This window comes from Crocodylus siamensis, chromosome 1, assembly GCF_052110815.1.
Source record: "Crocodylus siamensis isolate JL-2025a chromosome 1, ASM5211081v1, whole genome shotgun sequence".
NCBI classification, from domain to species: Eukaryota; Metazoa; Chordata; order Crocodylia; family Crocodylidae; genus Crocodylus; species Crocodylus siamensis.
This window is the reverse complement of record NC_143395.1, coordinates 321898519-321917960: the sequence shown is the minus strand read 5'-3', so window position 1 is coordinate 321917960 and position 19442 is coordinate 321898519. Positions and strand designations below refer to the sequence as shown.

Sequence of the window (19442 nt, the reverse complement as noted above, 5' to 3'; positions counted from 1 at the left end):
GGTATTAAAAGGTGGTATATACTTGTCTTCTTTATTCCTTCTTTCCAAGGCACTTTAGGTCTCCATCCTAAACTGTGCATTTTTTCTGACTTCATTGGATATCTTATGTCATTGGTAGGTCTTAAAAAAAAAAAAAATACAACAGAAAAAAAACCAGTTCAGTTAAAAGCATAACAATTTTGATAAATAGTCTGTACAGATTTTGGTCTATAGCAACTTCAAAACATCATATTAAAGAGATAGACAAAGTTTTTTCTTAGGCAAATTACTTCCAGACACAGTAAAGATGTTGAATATTTAAATCAAACAGTATAAATTGTTATTTTTGCCACCAAAATTCTTTACTGAAATCTAAACTGCAGGGCTAGTTTTTTCACTCTTCCATCATATTTGTTTATTGTACATTTTACAGAAGATCTAGTTTTTGTAAGACAATACTATTTTTACCAACTTTCTGGGGGGGTTGTCTGGTCCCAAATTCTGTAAAAAAAATCCCAGGCAAAATTATGCCAGGATTTATTGTGCTTTATCTATAACAAAAGTGTCAAATGCAGAACTAAGAGGCTACATGGGCCAAATTCTTGTGCTTATGTAGCTGCCACAATGTATTCAGATTGTAGTTATATTCTTTCTAATAAATTACAAGCTCACATGGTTGCTAGAATGACCTTCCAAATTTGAACAGCGTTAACTAATAAAACCACAGCCTTCTTAGATCTGTGGAAAGACTGAACCAGTGATCTCAGAGATGCAAAATGTATGGGTTCTGTTACTCTCACTGAGTTAAGAACTCTGAAGCCATTGTCAACATTAACTATTCCGTTGTTGACAGGTTTAAGATGGAGCAGGTTGGGACTAGAGCTTAAAGGAAGGCAGCAGTCATTGTGGCGGGGGGGAAGGGGATAGAAAGGAAAGGAAGAAAAAAAATGTATAAAGAAGCAGTGGTTTAAAAGAGTATTTTCCATCCTAAGTAATACTGAATATGATAAGCAGGGATCCGGGTTTTCCGTTTCCCACAAAAAACAAAACATACCCCCCTCCCCCACCAAAAAAAAAACCAAGAGAAAACCACAGATTTCCCGTTTTTATCTGCCACCACAACTGCCCCATGCCATTTGCCCACAGTGCCACATGCGTCACCAGCCATGGCAAAGCAGCGCAGGGTGCAGCAGCTACTGTGTGCAAACCCCCCACTCCTGACTGGCAGGGCAGCGTGTGTGTGGCCCACAGAGGGGCACCACTGCCCTTGCCCCTTCCCCCCCAGCCCTGCTCCTGGGAGCGGGCACAGAGACACACCCTCCCTCCTCCATTCTAGATCTGGCTCCCCCAGCCCCTGCCATTGCCCCCACCCCATCCCTTCTCCCCACACCTGCTGGATTGTACCTGCGCCTCTGTGTCTGTCTGCGCTTCTGTGACAGCACCTGCATGCCTGCATGTGTTGGGGTGGGGGGTTACTGTTGGGGGGAGTGAGGGGCACCAGCAGGCCTGGAGAGGGCTGTGGGAGGGCCTTTAATTTTACTCACAGATTTTCAGGTTTTTAATCATGGAATTTGCAATTTTTTATCAGGGAAAACCAGGATCCCTGGTAATAAGTTATTAAGCAAGTTACAATTTAGAGTTAAGATCCATCATAAATGTCATAGTCTAATCTATATTGTTATCTGAACATCCTGATATTCATGCTCATTCTTGTATAGATTAAATTTAAATACCATGAAATTATACAAAAGGCCATCGAAAGAACCCAAAACCAAGTCTTTGCAATGTTACAAGAGGTCGTGTGTTTTACAGACAAAACAAAAACACCACAAAACTTTAGGATAACATCCCCTTACTTGTAATTAACAGTCGGGGTGAATGGACTAATCAGTACCTCACCTGTCTTTGACATAATCCACCCAGTGTTCCACTTCAGATTCTGTATTGGTCTTCTTTATCTGGAAGGCAGAAAAGAACAGATCATTTCCCATATTAAAAACTTGGCTACGATACACAATTAGTTCCAATTGTTATGCATAAGAATCAGTGTGCACTTAAAATACTAAAGATATAAATTTAACACCAGACAATGAAACCTATTACCAGGTATTATTTCATCTAAATTTCAGTAAAATTATATTAGGCAAGGTTGATCAAGTCATTGTTCTAAACCAGTGGTTGTCAACCAGGGATACCCTAGGGGTACTTAAAAAGCTCATAGGGGATACAGGAGGGCTCCCCCCACTGTGCATACCCTGGCAGAGGCCCGGGAGACACGTATCCCACCGCTCCCACCCTCCCAATCTGTGCAAAGAGTGAAGGCAGCTGCCACTTCATGCTGGACTTTGCACCACTCTTAGGGCAGCGGTGCACAACGCCATGTGCCTGCCACTGCTGGGCTGCATTGCACCCCCGCCAGCCAGTAGTCGGACACATGTGGCGTTGCACTGGTCCTAGAGCAGCCGCAGCAGTTCACAAAGCCCAGTGTGCAGTGACAGCAACCTCACCCTGCACACGGATTGAGGGGAGGCATGGGCCCCTCGGGCTTCTACCATGGCGTGTGCAGTGGTGAGAGCCACCCCGCCCCGTGCCCCTGGATGAGCCTCCCAGGCTCCGATCACCCCATGACCCGGCCCGGCCAGGGCCCCATTTGCCACAGCCCCTGCCCCACTTCCTCTCTCATGGCAGAGGCCTCACTTCCCCCTCCCTTAGACTTACCTGCTGGGGGGCAGGGATGGGAGGGTGTACACATACACTCAAACCCCACAAATATTTTTAAGTTAAAGCTGAAGCTTTAAGACAAAAAGGGTACACTTGTTAAAAAAAGGTTGAAAATTCTAAACAGTCAGAATTATTACAATTCCAATGACCATGCTTTCCCTGGCACCTCAACTACTTAATACAGTATAACCTCATAAATCCAGATATAAAAAAATCTGGCACTTTTAAAAAATATGCTATTTTGGGGAGTAGCAGAGGCCGGTTCCGGAGCAGCGCAAGGGGGAGCCTGCACCCGGTGGTTGCTGCCACTATCCACCACTCTGCGCCGCCACTTCATGTGCAGACACTGCTCCAGGACCAGACACCATTATCCCTCCTTCTCCGTCCATGACTGACTACTGCTCTGCTTTCAGAAATCTAGAATTTTTCAAGTTTCCAGCATGTGCTTGATCCCAAGCATGCCAGATTTATAAGGTTATACTGTACTTGAATTCTGTATAATTGGTCAGTTACAGTGAGCTTTATTAATTTTTTTGGTAACTCCACGTCCATGAGCAAAACACCTAACATCAAAAGTATTAGTCACTTGATGGCATTAGCCTATCTGAAGAGCATGTCGAAATATAAATTTTTTTCAGTGCCTGGTGCCAGTATTTTTTTTGATGGGGACATCAGTGTGCTGTGGTCAGGAGGACTATGTTAGCATGCAATAATGCAGAGACTGAATTCCTTCAGACTTACAGGTCATTTCTTCTATGTCAGGGTTACTGTATAGAATAGCTTAGAGTGGTATCTTGCATACTACCTGTTCTGTAGATCAGCATGCTACTTTGAGGCTGCCAAAATCATGATTTTTCCCACCCCAAGCCCTAAGTTAAATGTACCATATTTACTTGCACACCATATGCCCAGTCTCCAAAAATCAGCCCTCCAAAAGTGTGATGCATGATTTAAGTGAGAAAGCCAATTTCTCCACCAAAACTGAATCACAGGGACACTGCAATGGTTCTTGGAGCTGTCATCCTTTCCAAATCAAGGATCAGTTTTAACCTTTTCACAGATGCCAAGAAAGTTACTGCCAACACAACAGTGACTGCAAGACAGTTAAACTGTAGTTTGACTGAGCAGCAACAGTTGGGATTCAGCTATGACCTAATTCAACCTTCCCAAAACAAGGTACACATGGTATGTAGGAAAATACAGTAATTAAAATCCCTTTTACTATAAAAGGGATTTTACAGATATATATGATCGTTAATTAATGACAACCCCCAAGCCCCATTTACATGGTTTACTTACTAACTGTATTAATTCTTTAGCAAGTTGTGTAATGGACATCTCAAAATTGGTTCCAATGTTATAAATTTCGCCTGGTTTCCCCTCCTTTAGAACAGTAAGGAATGCTTCTACTACATCAGTGGCATAAAGGAAATTTCTTTTTTGAAGCCCGGAACCGTGAATGCAGCTAAACAGGAAAAAAAAGATGTTCTGTCAGAGCTTTAACACAAAAGTATGTGATAATTCTATCAACACGGAGTTCAATGTGTTAAGTAGACACTCCATACACAAGATGTTTTTTTCTTGAAAGAAAATTGTTTAATTTTTAAAAATGTTGAAAAGTTCCACATTAAAAATTTAACTAAAAATCCAAAGTTAGCCTTATTCAGCTAAACACTTAGATTCATTTTTTTTTCAAATGATCATTTATAAAGTATACTGAATGGACTACAATTTTAATTAAAAACTTGTCCATCACACACACACTGCAAAAAAAAAAACAGAAAAAAAAATTTCAAAAATTAAGTTACATACCACTTCCTGTTCTGTTGCAACAACGATATAAACTTTGGAATAACCTGAAACAGTAAAAAAAAATAAAATAAATAAAAAAGGAGTTTACTCCAGGTAATTGAAACAAAAAACCCAAACAAACAAACCTAGACAAGATTAAAAGGGGGCCAAACACTCAAGTAATTCCACAAAGGATAAACATATGCAAGCAAGCATGGTTAGACAATATCACTTAAATCAGGGATGCCCAATTCATTTGGCCTCATATGCCAGATAGGGAGCATAGGGCTCCTCACAGGCCAGACCCAGACCACTATTTCTGGCTGTGATGGCTGGCACTGCTGTCTTGATGCTAGCAGCCAAGGAGTTAATGCTGCCATCACTCAACCAGCTGCCATCAGTGACTGAAAACTACATTCTCTAGCAGTGTTCATTCCTGCACACTTGCCATGCTGATGCTAACAGGGCTAGACAGCAGCAGCATTAACTCCCTGGCTGCTGGTAACTGTGGTAAAAAAAAACTCTAAGGGACAGATGACCCAGCTTCATGGGCTGAATCCAGCCCACAGGCCATATTCTTAACACCCCTGAATCAGATGTTTCTGAGCAGGATAAAGCCCAGCAACCTGTAACAAAGTTAAATCATAAAGCCATAAATAGTCATTACAGGTTTTGCCATTTAAATGAAACACATGTCAAAGAAACAGGAGTGAAAAACTCTGAGGGTATTAAGTTGTATGTTAAAGATTTCCATGCTGTGTGTGTGTTAAATTTATAAGTTAATCCAACTACAAAGATTCACTAAGAATATTCCAGAGAACTTGAAAATGCTTGGTGAGGTATTAAATTTGTTGTTCCTTCCCTCCCCACCCCACCTGGCAGTATGTTGAGGCAATAAAACTATACACTTAAACCAATTCTAACTCAATAAGTCAATGAATTTTGACCTTAGTTTTCTTTACTGTTTTTATCTGAGTTACCAATGATTCCTCCAATGCTTTCCTAGATGCCAAAAATTAGAAACAGTGAGAAAGGCAAAATCTCACCAGAATGCTGCTAGTTTCACCAAAAATTTATTATGTTTCACTGCTTTTGTTCTGTTTTATTTCAATTCCCAATTACACCAGGGTGCTGGGCATAATTACTATGAAAGGAAATCCCTTCCTCTAGTATCACTGTGGTCAGGAGGAAATTACTTTCCTGGGCAAATGCAAGCAAGAGTATATTTATATTTTCTCAACACAAATACCAACTGCCTCAGGTCCCATCCATTTATTTTTGTTTTCATTGATGATGCCTTAGTCCTTTTACATGCAAGAGTATGGGCCCCTTAACTAACAAGGTAAGCAAGGATGTGAATTTATCACAGAATAGCTAACATGCTATAACTACCAACATGCAAACTCTTACTACATACTAAAGGTGAGATAGAAAAATAAGTAACTTTTCATTTAGCAAGGGATAAGAGCATGTATATGGGCAGTCAGGACCAGGGATCCTGATTTTTTTTAAAAATCCCCAATTTCCAGTTAAACAAAAGTAACCCAAAATCCAAATTTTTCTGCGGTTTAAATGAAAACATCACAATCTCTCAGAGAGAGATTTTAGTAGTGTTTGATTTTAATCATGAAAAAAAATGTGCAATTTGAAAATTCGGGATTTTTTTTTTTAGCAGAGAAAACCAGCATCCCTGGTCATGATGACAGATGCTTTGTCAATCATGCCTTAAGTTACCTCAGTAAATTGCTAGAGAGGTAATTAGCCATGTTACGCTGAATTTAGGCAGAAGGCAGGTTGGCAGTTTATAAACTAACTCATTCAGAGAACCCTGAGCTTTTCTGGGCTCATGCCTCTCTGAATGAGTTAATCTGTAAAGGTATCACCCTGTCCTGCCTCCTGCAAATTAAGGAAGCTCATACTGCTTTAAAGCAAGCAAATAAACAAAAAACATTAATCATGCTGCCATATCAAAGAACAAAGAAATTAAAATAGTTATTAACAACAATCTTTGTAGCATTCTAGTAGGTACAAGTTTATTACCTTTGAAAACTAGTAACATTGTTAAAAAATAACAATTGTAACAATATCCCCATAGAAATTTGAAAAGTACTACCAAATATGTTGTTGGAGTTCATAAATCTCATTTTTCTGCATCACCTATGCAAGTCATCCACCCAAAACAGACTCTGCTATCTCAGGGTGACCACAAATTATTTTTCTTTGGAATACAGTATATTCTGATTGTGAAGAAATAGCATGGTATAATATTCATTGAAAATTCATTTGTATAATGAGTTAGCACTCAGAATAAAGCACATATGTAACTTACTTTTTCTGGATACTGATGAGGTCCATAAACATTGCTGCTTCGTGTAATAACAACTGGAAACTTAAAAAAAATTAAGGATAATTAAACAAGCCTCATTAGGACAGTTGTAACTAACAAGGTTGTTGGACCCAAATTGCCCTAGCTTCTTTAGTAGTCAAACTTCAGTGATTTACACATGGATAATGCCCATTCAGAAGTCTGCAAATATTTCATGAACATTAAATGAAAGCTTAAAGGCACAGCCACCATATAGGCAAGTACCTACTACTTTACTGTTTGAGTTCTATCCGTAAAAAAACAGTAAAGTTTCCTATTCCCAAATTTCATTTATATTAGTTTCTAAAGTACATTATAACCATGTACACCTAAACAGCTAAAAGGTATATCAATACTTTATTTCTAGTTTTGTGGGTTTTTTTGTTTTTTTTTAAGAAAAGTCTATTCTCCTATTCCTCCTTATGCCAAAGGAGCCACTGCAAAACCAAGTCATGGCCTACAAATGCTACGGTAGAAACAAAATGCTCTTTAAAAATTAAACTGCTATGACAATCATCTGACTAGCAACTAAAAGAAAATAAGGGAATACTAGGCAGCTGGAAACAGACTTAATGCTATTTGAGGAAGTCCCAGCTTATCTCAGGAAAAACCTGGGACAAGAAAGGAGCAACACAACCATTTACACACACACAGCATCCAAGCTTCAGTGATGCCCAAACTAAAAACAGACAACTGGTTTAACGTGTTGATTAAGCTGGGATGTGACTGGCACAGCCTAGCAGGCTTGTTCTTGGAATGATTGGCAATTAACTTGAACGAGGAGCTATTAACTTACAAAGGTACAACACATTCTCCTGAGAAAAAGGTATTAGCATATTTTAATCATGCATACTTAACAGGTACTTAAAGCAGTGGTATGTCTGTAGGATCCTGGAAAAAAGACTTCACCCCCTCAACTCTCCCACCCCAAAATTGTCTGTTTATACCTAGGGTACCTTAAAATTTTCATACCTTCATTTTTTTTTTAATGTATTAGGTTCATTTGTTTTTTTACATTTAGCATCAATTAGTTTCCTAGTTTAAATACCATTATTAACTCAATCCCAAAATGACATTTTGGCCCAATTTAACATCAGGAAGAAAGGCCCCTTATCTTAGCTTCAAATGCAAGGTAGCAATGCCACTGCTGCAGCTCTAGCCCAAACCGCCAGGGCTGGAGCCACAGCTGCTGCCTGCCCTCTCATTGCCTCCACAATCTCTGCCTCTCCCCTTGTCAGCCTCAGGCCCCTGCCTCTCCTCAGCCTTCCCTACCCATGCCCCCTTGCCCCCCCAGCAGCCTTTGGCCGCTGCCCCCTGCTCTCCCTCCCCACAACCTTAGGACCACACCAATGATACAGGCCCCAGGCCACAGCACAGAGAAAACTTGCCAGTATGGAGTAAAGGGAGGTGGGGCACTCATGGGGGGGGGGCAGAAAGCACTGGGGGAAGTGAGGGGGGAAAGAAATCAGGGCCCCCAAGGCAGCTACGAGTAGGTGGGGGGGGCTGGGGCAAACACGCTCCAGGTTAAGTAGCCTGTCTGCCCCTCCACATCACCTCCACACTGCCTGTCCCCCACTGCTCCCCCCACTCCCTCCCCAACTCCTTGACCCTCACTGCTGGCTGGGAGCACCACCACTGCTTTCCCCAGTAGAGTGGAAAATGGGATGGGATACATATTTAAGACGATCTTCCAATAATTAAATTCTATAGGTGGAAAATTCTAAGAAATTTATACATTTCCCCATGTATGGAATTTAATTATTGGGGGGGGGGATCATCTTAAAAATTCAGTCACCTAGAAGTCAGGTAAATACAGTAGTTCTTTTTGACTGAACTGACAAGAAAAGAAAATTATAACAGTATTGAAATCCATAGCTGAGTGAGAGATTGAGAGAACTGTATAAATACCAGGGGGGGCGGGGGGCAAGGGGTGCACTTTTAGTAATAAGACAGGTAACACTTTTAGTAATAAATAGAGACCTGGTTTTCTCCGATTAAAAAAAAAAAAAAAAAAAGGCCAATTTTTGGATTTAAAAAAATAACCAAAAATCCACATTTTTCCTTGATTAAAATGAAATACCACTAATATATAGAAGGTGTTTATAAAGTACTTGTGCAACTTTAAACTTTAATAACTTTGGATATACACATGATAGAAGCAAACTGTAAATGGCTATTGAAAGCATAATTCATTAAGTTTTTTAGTATAGTACAAACTATGCATAGGGTAAGTATCACAATTGCAATTCATGAAATCACTCAGCAGCAACTGGAAAATGTTTTCTATGAGTTGGAAAATTGGATTGAACGACTTATCACAAAAGATGGCAGTTATGCTGAAGTTTAGAAATTTGAGCTGTATTGCGTTAAAATGTAATGAATTAGCTTTCAAGCACAGTTTACAGTTTACTTCTATCATGTGTACATCCAAAGTTATTAAAGTTTAAAGTTGTACAAGGACTTTATAAACACCCTGTATATAGTGGCGTTTCATTTTAAATCATGGAAAAATGTGGATTTGGGGTTCCTCATTAATCTGAAAATTGGGAAGTTTTTTGTTTTTTTTTTAAATCAGAGAAAGCCATGATCCCTTGTAATAAGATAGGCATACAGTGCATACACAAAGTTGCAAATCCAGGAATAGGTGGCACTGTGTCTACACTGTAGTTAATACATTTTCTTTTGATACTCTTAAGACAAATAGGCTAGTACAAAAAAAACTTTATAGATCCTGAAGCATGCATAAGCTTACCTGGTATCTTTCCCAGTAAGACTGAACAAAGCATTCTGCAGCTGCTTTGGACGAGGCATAAGGATTTGTTGGTCGTTTGGGTGAGGATTCATCAAACTCCTAAAATAAATCAATATGAATGATAACGTGCTTTAGGCAATACCTTTTATCCAAAAAAATCCCAGAATGCTAGACAGGCTTCAAAAAGATGTCATAGTCTGAATGTTTTCTTTCAAGCACAGGGAATAGAACACATTAGATGTTCAACAGTACTGGAGGTGAAGATAGCATCATAAAAGCAAGAGAAAAAAAAAGAGAAACAGGCTTCATGACTACCAACAGGAGAAATAGGAAACAACACCATGGCTAAACTAACCTCCTTACATCCATTAAAGGTCCTTCACAGATCACAGCCTATTTCCACTTTGTGCAAACCACCATCTCCATAGGAAGTGCATTAGCAACACACAGACATTAACTGCATGCACCTCTTAACACTACTTGAATGTTAGACAAAATCCTTAAGTCCCAGTCCTTCAGACCTTCGCTGCATGAATAGTGAGGCCTGTTCACACAGTGCACTATGAAGGATGGGTACCTTTGAGGAAAGAATACTGCCTAGAGAATCAACATTATGTGACTCCCAGGATGAAAAACCTTTGAAAAATTCCAAGAACGATTGCATCAAAACTTCTGAATAAAGTATCGAACAAAATCATATAATCTGACATGTTCTGGCTGTAAATCTTATAAATTAGACCATTAAAATAATAAAATATTGGCTATCAATGATATTCATCTCAAAACCAATACCTCTTTTTCTTATAAATACAGAGTACCTTAAATATTCATAAATTAATTATGAAAACTGTTTCCTGATATTTCATGAAGCAATAATTACAAAGCACTATCTGTTATTGTTGCACAACTGTGTCTTACTGGTCCAATTCACCATCATTCAGTTTTGGCTGGTGAAAGCTTCTGAATCCTTTTGCTATTTGGACTTCATGAGAGGACTTCATTTGATGACAAAGTTTAAATTAATTGTTTAAAAACAGTTCAGACACTTAATTGCATTTTGCAGCTAGTACCTATGTCTCATAACTGGCACACTAACACGCCTGATTGTAAATTTAATACCTCAAGTGGGTTGCTCAGATTATAAAACCAACTCTGGTAAGAATACATTCTACAGAAACTTGCTTTTAAATAATATGTTACCCTATGAAGTTTTTTCTTTAGGCTTTGTAACCACAGAATAAAACGGTAATAATTAAATTACATAATGTAAAACAAACCAAGAACAATTTTACCACTGCTAATAATTCTCTCACACGTTTTTATTAAGTTACTTGGCCTGGAGCTCCATTTCCCTCACATTCCCCTTGACCAAAAGTGCAACGCTACTGCCAAATCCAAGTTCAGGATCCGATCTGCATACTGATTACCCTCTACCACACCCTCCACTCTTGATGAAGTGTGTGTGGGTTGGGGGGGAAAGAGGGAGTAGGAGAAAGATCAGGCTACAAAACCCACAAAATTGTAGTTGGTAGCTTTCCAAAGCAAGGCTTCATCAATTCTGGCCTGGTTCCAAAAGGATCAAAAGATGAATTGGCTTACTGTTTTTTGGGCACCTGCTACAAATTAACAAGCCACAGCCAATTCTTCTCCCCACCACCCAAAACAGACAGATACTAGGAAATGCAGAAAAGGGATGAGAGCTTTATCTAATCTGGTTCAGTCATCAGTTAGCTACTTCTCACACAGCCAAGATAGGTACTGGAAACTCTGCCTCATGGTGATCAGCAAGATACAAGCAGTCAGCTAATCTCTTACTCTATGATTTTTTACTGAAACAGCACTCTGTTCTTTATACTTCACATAATAGATGACTGACACTGCAGAACCAGTCCTGGCTCATTTCATTTCCCAAGCTGCTATACACAGCAGACCTCAAGAGAACAAATCCACAGGAAGGCAAAGGCTCAAGGGCAGAGAAAGTGCACCCAAAATAAAATCATCTGAGTGTGTCTACTTAGTCTTAGAATGCAGAGATGCAACTAATTCTTATCTTGATAATCTACAGACATAGTCCAACTCTTGGTAGTGGAGGTGTTCTGATACTATCTGCTACAGCAATGGCATTCATGCAACTTATCTTGAGAAAACATCAACCTTCTCAGGCAAAAAACACAAATCATTCTGCCAAATCTTTTCATCTTAATAGTCTTGCATGGTCACCAGAACCATGCCTAACCATACGTTGAACTGCATGATCTTTCAAAAAGAGCAAACTACTCCTGTTCTCATTCCTGGATGGCTGTGATACGTATCCTAACAAAGTGCTAATCCAAAATGACAATCCTCTAACTATGCTCTTATAGATACAAAAGTTGACTATATAAAAGTTAATACCGGAGCTTACAGTATCCATTCCTGTAAGGAACAGAATTTCTTCACTCTTTCTGCACTAAAATGGCTACAGTTGAAATTGTACAATATTCCCTGGTGGTTAGCAGTAGTTGTTCACAGGTGGGAAGCCGTAATATTTTCCCTAAATAGTTACTTTTTGTACTGATGAACTAACCATTTCAAATCATGCCTGAAGTGTGCCAGATATTTTAAGTATATGATAAACCAATTCCCTGCTACGAAGAGCTTACAATCCAAGTTCACAGATAGACAAGAAAAAGTGAACACAATTTTTTTGTTTTCTTTTAATAAGGACAAACTCAGACATCTCCTGGAACAGAATTTATAGCAGTACATTCATTCCATATTGCTTGTAAGATTAGGCAAACAATTTTTTTTAAAAAACATCAATTGCTTCACACACTTCATGTATGATTCACTATACCAATCACAAGCAGTCAATAAGAGGCTTAATACTAAATTAAGTATTAGTAACAAAAATCAGTGCCTGTTTACAAGCCAAGGCACCTTCAGAAATCAGGCCTGTATTATTTTTAAAAAGCTGGGGTAAATTAATCTTAAAAAACTGTTTTGTTTAAACTTTTTTAAAAATTATTTTTATAAAAGCAGAGCTAAACCCCCCCCCCAAAAATGTTGTAGCATTTCCCTGCTTACCTCATCATTGCTACCTCCATACACTTCATCTGTACTGACATAAACAAACTTCTCCACACTGGCTTCATATGCAGCAGTGACCAGAACATGAGTACCATAAACATTCACATATCTGAATTCCAGAGCGTGCCAAAATGAGAGATCTAAATTTTAAGAAATGAAAGAACACTCATTCTGTTATAATCTTAATAGGGAAGAAAATGGGAGAAATAACACAAGAAGATATTAATAGCAAACCACTTTATGACACAGCCAGGATTAGAGCTTTTGATGTTCTTTCAACTTATTTGATATGTTTAATTAAACAAATGTCTCAATGCAAGTACAATATATCATACATTTGTTCCATAAGACAAAGTGTTTTTTCTTGATAATAAACAGTTTTCCTTGATAATCAGGGATCCCGGTTTTCTTCAATTTAAAAAAATCCCCAATTTTCGGTTAAAACAAAAACAAAAAAACAAACCCCCACAAGTAAAAACAAACAAAACCCAAAATCTATATTTTTCCATGATTAAAATGAAACACTACTAAAATATATATGTGGTGTGTCAGTTTGATCACAGAAAAAAAAAAAAAAAGGAGGAGATTTCAGGTTACTCTTTTTTTTTTTTTTTTAAACTGAAAAAAAAAAAATCAGGGATTTTTTTTTTTAAATCAGAGTAAACCAGGATCCCTGTTGATAATTAAACAGTAAGAAGAACCAAAGCCAAGATAAAGTAGAGTATCTATACTTGCATTTACATTACTACAAGTTAAAAATGGCACTTGAATTGTTATACACATACACAGCAGTCACCTGCGGTACAGTATCAAAACATTAGTCTATTATTAGATAAGATACTATGCAATCAGATGAAAAAGGTTACATTAAGGTCCTCATGCATGCAAATTTCTAGTTTCAAACCATTTATAGGCGATATATTCAGAAAAATCTTTACTGGAACAAAGTGTAAGTACACCCCAAAAAGCAAAACTACATTAATATAGAAAAATTAAAGTCTTATTTTTAAAGGGGAAGTTGGGACAAAATAGACTAGGATGCAAATTTAAAGCACAACTGCTATTCTATATTAACTCTATGCGGACACCTTTAAGTTGCTTGAAACTTTTCTGTTTAGATCGCTAGTAGTAGCTAGGATCAAGGAAGCTAAAGGTAATGGAGTATCTCATATAGACTTCTGTTGACAATTTCTATTAAATAAAGTAAATATAGAATTACATTAGGGCCCAAATTTGGGGAGCGGGGGTTTGTTTGTTGGTTTAAAATATTTTCTCTCTCAATGCTATTCTCTTTTACCTCGTCTCTAAGCATGAACTGCAAGAATAATTGTTAAAAACTTCAGGAAAGTATGTTAAAAACTGGAAGCTCATTTTTACAAACCAGGACCGAAACTCCTAAAACTGTTTTCTAGATACACGTATGGCTATTCCAGGGCAATTGCACATAAGCTCCTGAACAGATTTTTTAACAATTTAAAAACAAAAATGTAGTTAAAACACACAGTTTGATAAAGTTCAAAAAGATATAAAACAGGTGATGGCCAGGTACAATATCCTTAGGTGTCAAATTTGTTTTAAGCAATACTCCCTAGTTGAGACTTCCCACATCTGTAGTCTTACCCTGAGGCATTGTTTTATGACAAACAGTAAACCCCTAAAAACAGGTGTATAATGGAAATACCAACAGACCTTGAATCATAGCAGTGCTACTTTGAACTGCTATAATAAACAGAATACTATGGTTCTTTAACGTAATATGAAGGGAGGAAAGAATGAAAACAGACAACATGAATAGGTTACTTATTTCAAGCAACACACATCTAGTACATTTATCACTGTAACAACATGCAATAATGCTCACCTACATGCGTTTGTGCTGCAAAATGTAGGACTATATCAATTTTCTCACTTTCAAAAAGCTGTTTTATAAAATGGGGTTCACAGATGTCACCCTAAAGAGGAAAAAAGTTAGACTGAAACAAAGCTATCAGTAGAAGTCAGCTTTCAATACTAGAGCAGCAACCCTCCAGTATGCCAAAATGGCAAGTTTTATATGCCATTTTACTATTGCAGATATTGTTTATTATATTGCCTTGACTGTGACCTCATGCAAAACTATATACTTTGACTGTTTATACACTAAAAGATAAACCATTTTAAAAATTAAATTCTCATTTTAAAAGCATACAGCATTCATTTACACAAGTGAGGCTATTTTCATTAATAAAATCACCAGGAATATTAGTAAGAGCTTTGCAATCTCACTCAAAGCTTTAAACAAAAACAACCTCCCCCCTCACAAAAATCCACCCACACGTCATTTGGGACTTCCATCTATCATACCAAAATTATTTTCCTCCCCAGATTTATAGCCCTGTTAGGAAGTTAAGCTACAGCTGTAAAACTTCAACTGGAAGCTTCCTTTTTCTAAAAGACAAATACATATTTTTTTTTAAGACTGTGTAGAAAATAAAGAGTAGAGATATAACTAATGACCTGTCAAGTATCATGCTGTTTATTCCCTCTAGAAAAAAACTGGTTGATGCTGTTCTGTGGTATTAAAAGCAAGTACCATGAGTATTAAAACAAGTCACAGCAGTGCCATGTTTTAACGACAACCGCCTTCTAGAGAGAACATGTTTGGCAGATGACAGAAGGATCGCTCTACGTTCTGGAAGAGTTTCAGTTATGGATCTAACAACTGTCAATATTAATTTTTAAGTTACATAAAGAATAACTATGAACTGACAACTGCCAATACCCCTCATATGCTAATTACAGACACGACCAACAATTACAACCTTGCAGCTGAAAAGGGTAAGCTGAAGTATCAAGAGAATATAAAATATTATAGAAAAACACATTTTAAAAGGTTTGTCACACCATCTTCATGAAGCCAGAATGCATGTACTAACTTAAAAAATAAATAAAATAAAAAATAATTAAAAAAATACTAATTAAAAAAAATCAAAGAATATTTAAATGGAAAAGAAAGCAGGTAACAAAAAATTAACGTGGCCAAAACAAACCAAAACATTAAGGCAGTATCTATGCTGATCCTTTCCTGACCCCAGAGGTCCCACCATTGAGAAAGAGGAAAGGAGAGACAGCATGACCACACGTAGGTTCAAGAACCTGAGCATATCCCACAGAGGGAAGGGGATACTCAAGTCTATCTAAGCCCCTCAATGCAGCTCTGAACCCATCTTCACTGCCTAACTCAGAGGCTCTCAATCTTTTTAAATTTAAGGCACCTCATCATTAAAAAATAAATACATGCATACATAAATGTTATTTACTGTGATGCCAGTGGAGAACCACTATTGTGGTGCCCCTGCTTACCATATATCACGGTGTAAAAGTTGAGGTTTGAACTCAAGAAATTTACCCTTAAATTTCCACCTCAACTTATACACCATGTCAACACTTCAGCCATTGGGCAGCACACAGCCCGGGTGGCACTACTGCCACAGAGGGAAGGACTAGGCCACCCTTGCAGCTCAGGGGCTGCCTGGCCAGGTGGCAGCTCACTCCCTAGCAACAGGATAGATGGGCAGGCTCCACCAAAAGCAGGATCGGACCCCTCACCGCTTCTGTCTTCAGCAGGCTGCTGCAGCCCACAGGATACCTGGTGCCACACAGGAAGGGGCTGCCTTGCCCCACAGGCAGTGTGCGGGGCAGGGTGGCATAGGAAAGTGGCAGGGTGCGCTGGCAGCGGCAAAATGTGGTGGAGATGGCATGGGAGGCACTGGAAGCCTGGGCAGCACCCAGACCTACCCGATACCCCTAACCTCCCCCCCAGCCACTGCCCAACATCCCATGCTGCCCGTGGAATGAGGCAGCCCCTTCCTGGGCAGCACCAGGCATCCTGTGGGCTGCAGGAGCCTGCTGAAGACAGAAGCAGTGAGACCCAATCCTGTTTTTGGCAGAGCCTGCCCATCCTCCCGTCCCTCCCCTGTGCCTGGGAGACAAGCTGACAGCAAGCCAGGGAGCTGCCAGTTCTTCCCTGTATGGCAACAGCACCCCCTGGCCAGGTGCTGCCCAAGCTCAGAGGCACCCAATCCAACACTTAGACAAGCCCACCCAGACTTCCAGTGCCTCACATGCCATCCCTACCGCCGGCTCACCCAGGCACCCTCCTACCACCTGCCCCACCCCCCTCCAGCAAGGCAGGACAGACTTAAACACAGGATCTACAAAAATCCTAACTTTTCTGAGAAGAACTATGGAGACGACTTATACAAAGTGACAATTTGTACACCACAGAATATGGTAGTTCAGTTGACTGAAATTGGAGTGCTACCACCACAATGAGGTGCCTCTGTTTCCAGGAGGAGTGTGGAGGTGGGGAGGGGGAGGTAAGGGAGTGAGGCAAACAAGGAAGAGCAGCAGCAAGAGGATGTGCCTGTTTTAGGCTCATCTGGCTATTGACTGAGGCATGAGGGGCCATTCTGTCTGTCCACCATGCTGGCCATACCTTCACTGCAGCGCTCCTGAAAGGGTCTTGCATCACCCAGTTGAGAGTTACTGACCTAAATGCTGATCTCTGCTGGGCCTCAATAGGAGTGAGTGGAAAAGTATCCTTAGTTCCTCAGCAGTGAGCCTCTGGTTGGGAAGGAAGTATGGACATGGACAATGATCAAAAACCAAGGAAAAAAAAAATCATGGATATGCATATCTGCATTTTAAATAAAGTGGATCTGAGAAGTGTATCTTTGTAGTCTGTGCACTACGAAGGGGGAGGGAAAGTGTCAGAGTTAACTGAATTTTGAACTAAATAATCCAAAGTGACCTCTAAAATAACAGGATAAAAGTGAATCTAGCTTTTTAAAGCAAGAGTCTCCATTACATGCATTTAAAATGTACTTGCATTTCAGGATTTATACTGCTCATTAAAGAATGAAACTGAAGTTACCACTAAAAAATGTCATCATCATCTCTAACATTCATAGTAAAGCTACTCATAAGCTTTTGCCTATACTGCAAATAAAATATCTAAAGTTTTGAATACTATGTGCATAAATAGTGACACCCAGTGGCTCTAAAAACAGAAAATGAATTGGAAATTATTTATTCTGAACTGTAGTTTAGGCTCTCATAAGGGCAAAAGAAGTAGCACAGATACAGCAGTATTTTGTATAACTACATGGCCAGAGGTTTTAGCTTAACATCCCTCAGAAGAAAATTAAGTTGACTTCTCTCTCTCTCCTCCCCATTCTCAACTGTGCTCAGAATTTAAACTAATAAATGCTTTTTGAACAGCATTACTACTACTCTGCCTCCATTACTGAGAGTTACCATATTGTTTTGAAAGTCATCATTATCCACTTTCGTTTTTTTCAGTATTCAGTGTCTACCTGACAACAGCAGAACAGGTATAAAACAATCTGCTCACTACTGTTTTTCTAAAGCAATGGTTTTCAACATTTCTGGACTCAAGGCATGCCTCCACAAGTTTTTTGAATTGAATAGCACCCAATTTTTAGAACTAATTTATTACAGTACCTACTTCCTACAATCAGGGCTGGACAGTAGGGATAGGGGATCATTGGCAAAGACAAGCCTGAACCTGGTTTATCCGCATATCTCCTCACACCTCCAGGAACCCTTCAAAAGGATCTGGCTGCACCCTACAGAGTTTTCAGCTCCTGACTGAAAACCACCAGTCCAAAAGAAAAGCAGAGCATATTTGACATATTTGGTAACGCTAGTCATCTTCAGTGAGAAATGCTAAATTAGATACCAAAACATCACCAAATACAGCAGCTTTGGACCTCACAATACACCCACAGCACAAAGCACCTGATGTAGATATCTATTTTATCATGTTCTTGTTTTCACATCCTTAAGTTGCAGCATCAGCTCAATTATTTTTGCAGTAACCTTTTTCATTTATAAAATGTTTTCCTCCTTCAATGTTGCAGGGTTGTTGGTCATAGCCATGTTGTTCTAAGGACCTGGGCAGACAAGATATCAATTCTTCCCAAAGGACCTTGCCTTCCTCATTCAACGTACTTTTAAACATCAGTTAAATTAAAACATCACATTACCCTTGTGAAGTGCACACCGCAATATTTCCCCCTTTTATACAAATACTGAAAGTGAGATAAGTGTCAAGTAACATGCTCACCACACAGAAGGAAGAAGAGTTAGGGCTCATGAGAATTCAACATCTGGTTCTCAATTCTGTATTCAAATCATACTCTGGTTTCAATCATAACATGGTGTGTTGAACATACATGCCAACAAAAACTTCACCAGAAATTAATGGAAGGTTTCATAAAAACACAACACAATAAAAGTTTCACAGGTACTTCCTCTACAAATACATATAAAGAAATGTTATGCTTTTCTGATTTCTCTTACGCTCTCCATAATAATAGGATTTACCAAGGGAAGCAGCTCCTCAATACACTATTTCCACCCTTTTTCTGTTAAAATTTTTCTAAGTGTGGCATAATCTTCTAATTAACATTATCTACAAGAACTCCTCCCCCATGGCACAGCCTTGCATCCACACAGAATTTCTTTTTCCAGGTTTATAAGTACCATATGCTGCTTAAATTAACCTTCTTTAGGTTGGAAAAACACAGTCAATTTGGAAAGCTGTACTGGCATATATACAGACATATCCTTATTTTAAACTAATTATGTTGTTTCTGGCAGTCCTCCCACTGCTACCCTACACTGCAATACTTCATAAATAGACCCAGTCATGCAATTGCCCTCTAGCTCATTAAAGTTATTTTGATCAGATTTCGCATC

The 19442-nt window shown here is 39.0% G+C and overlaps 1 protein-coding gene across 4 annotated transcripts in view; it reads right to left on the bottom strand.

The window, feature by feature from the left end:
- The window catches only part of TGDS (TDP-glucose 4,6-dehydratase), a 32878-nt gene that overhangs the window by 1470 nt on the left and 11966 nt on the right, over positions 1–19442 (bottom strand). For 3 of the 4 annotated variants that reach the window (XM_090023586.1, XM_090023577.1, XM_090023593.1), the window contains exons 4-12: positions 17155–17282; positions 14539–14629; positions 12675–12817; positions 9609–9707; positions 6821–6880; positions 4513–4556; positions 4000–4165; positions 1879–1937; positions 23–120 (exon numbers count right to left, since the gene is read on the bottom strand). In XM_090023586.1, the coding sequence (XP_089879712.1) occupies positions 23–120; positions 1879–1937; positions 4000–4165; positions 4513–4556; positions 6821–6880; positions 9609–9707; positions 12675–12817; positions 14539–14629; positions 17155–17187 (793 nt within the window). In that variant the 5' untranslated portion in view covers positions 17188–17282. The remainder of the gene's footprint in view (positions 1–22; positions 121–1878; positions 1938–3999; positions 4166–4512; positions 4557–6820; positions 6881–9608; positions 9708–12674; positions 12818–14538; positions 14630–17154; positions 17283–19442) is intronic. The other variant, XM_090023567.1, reaches the window with a different exon arrangement.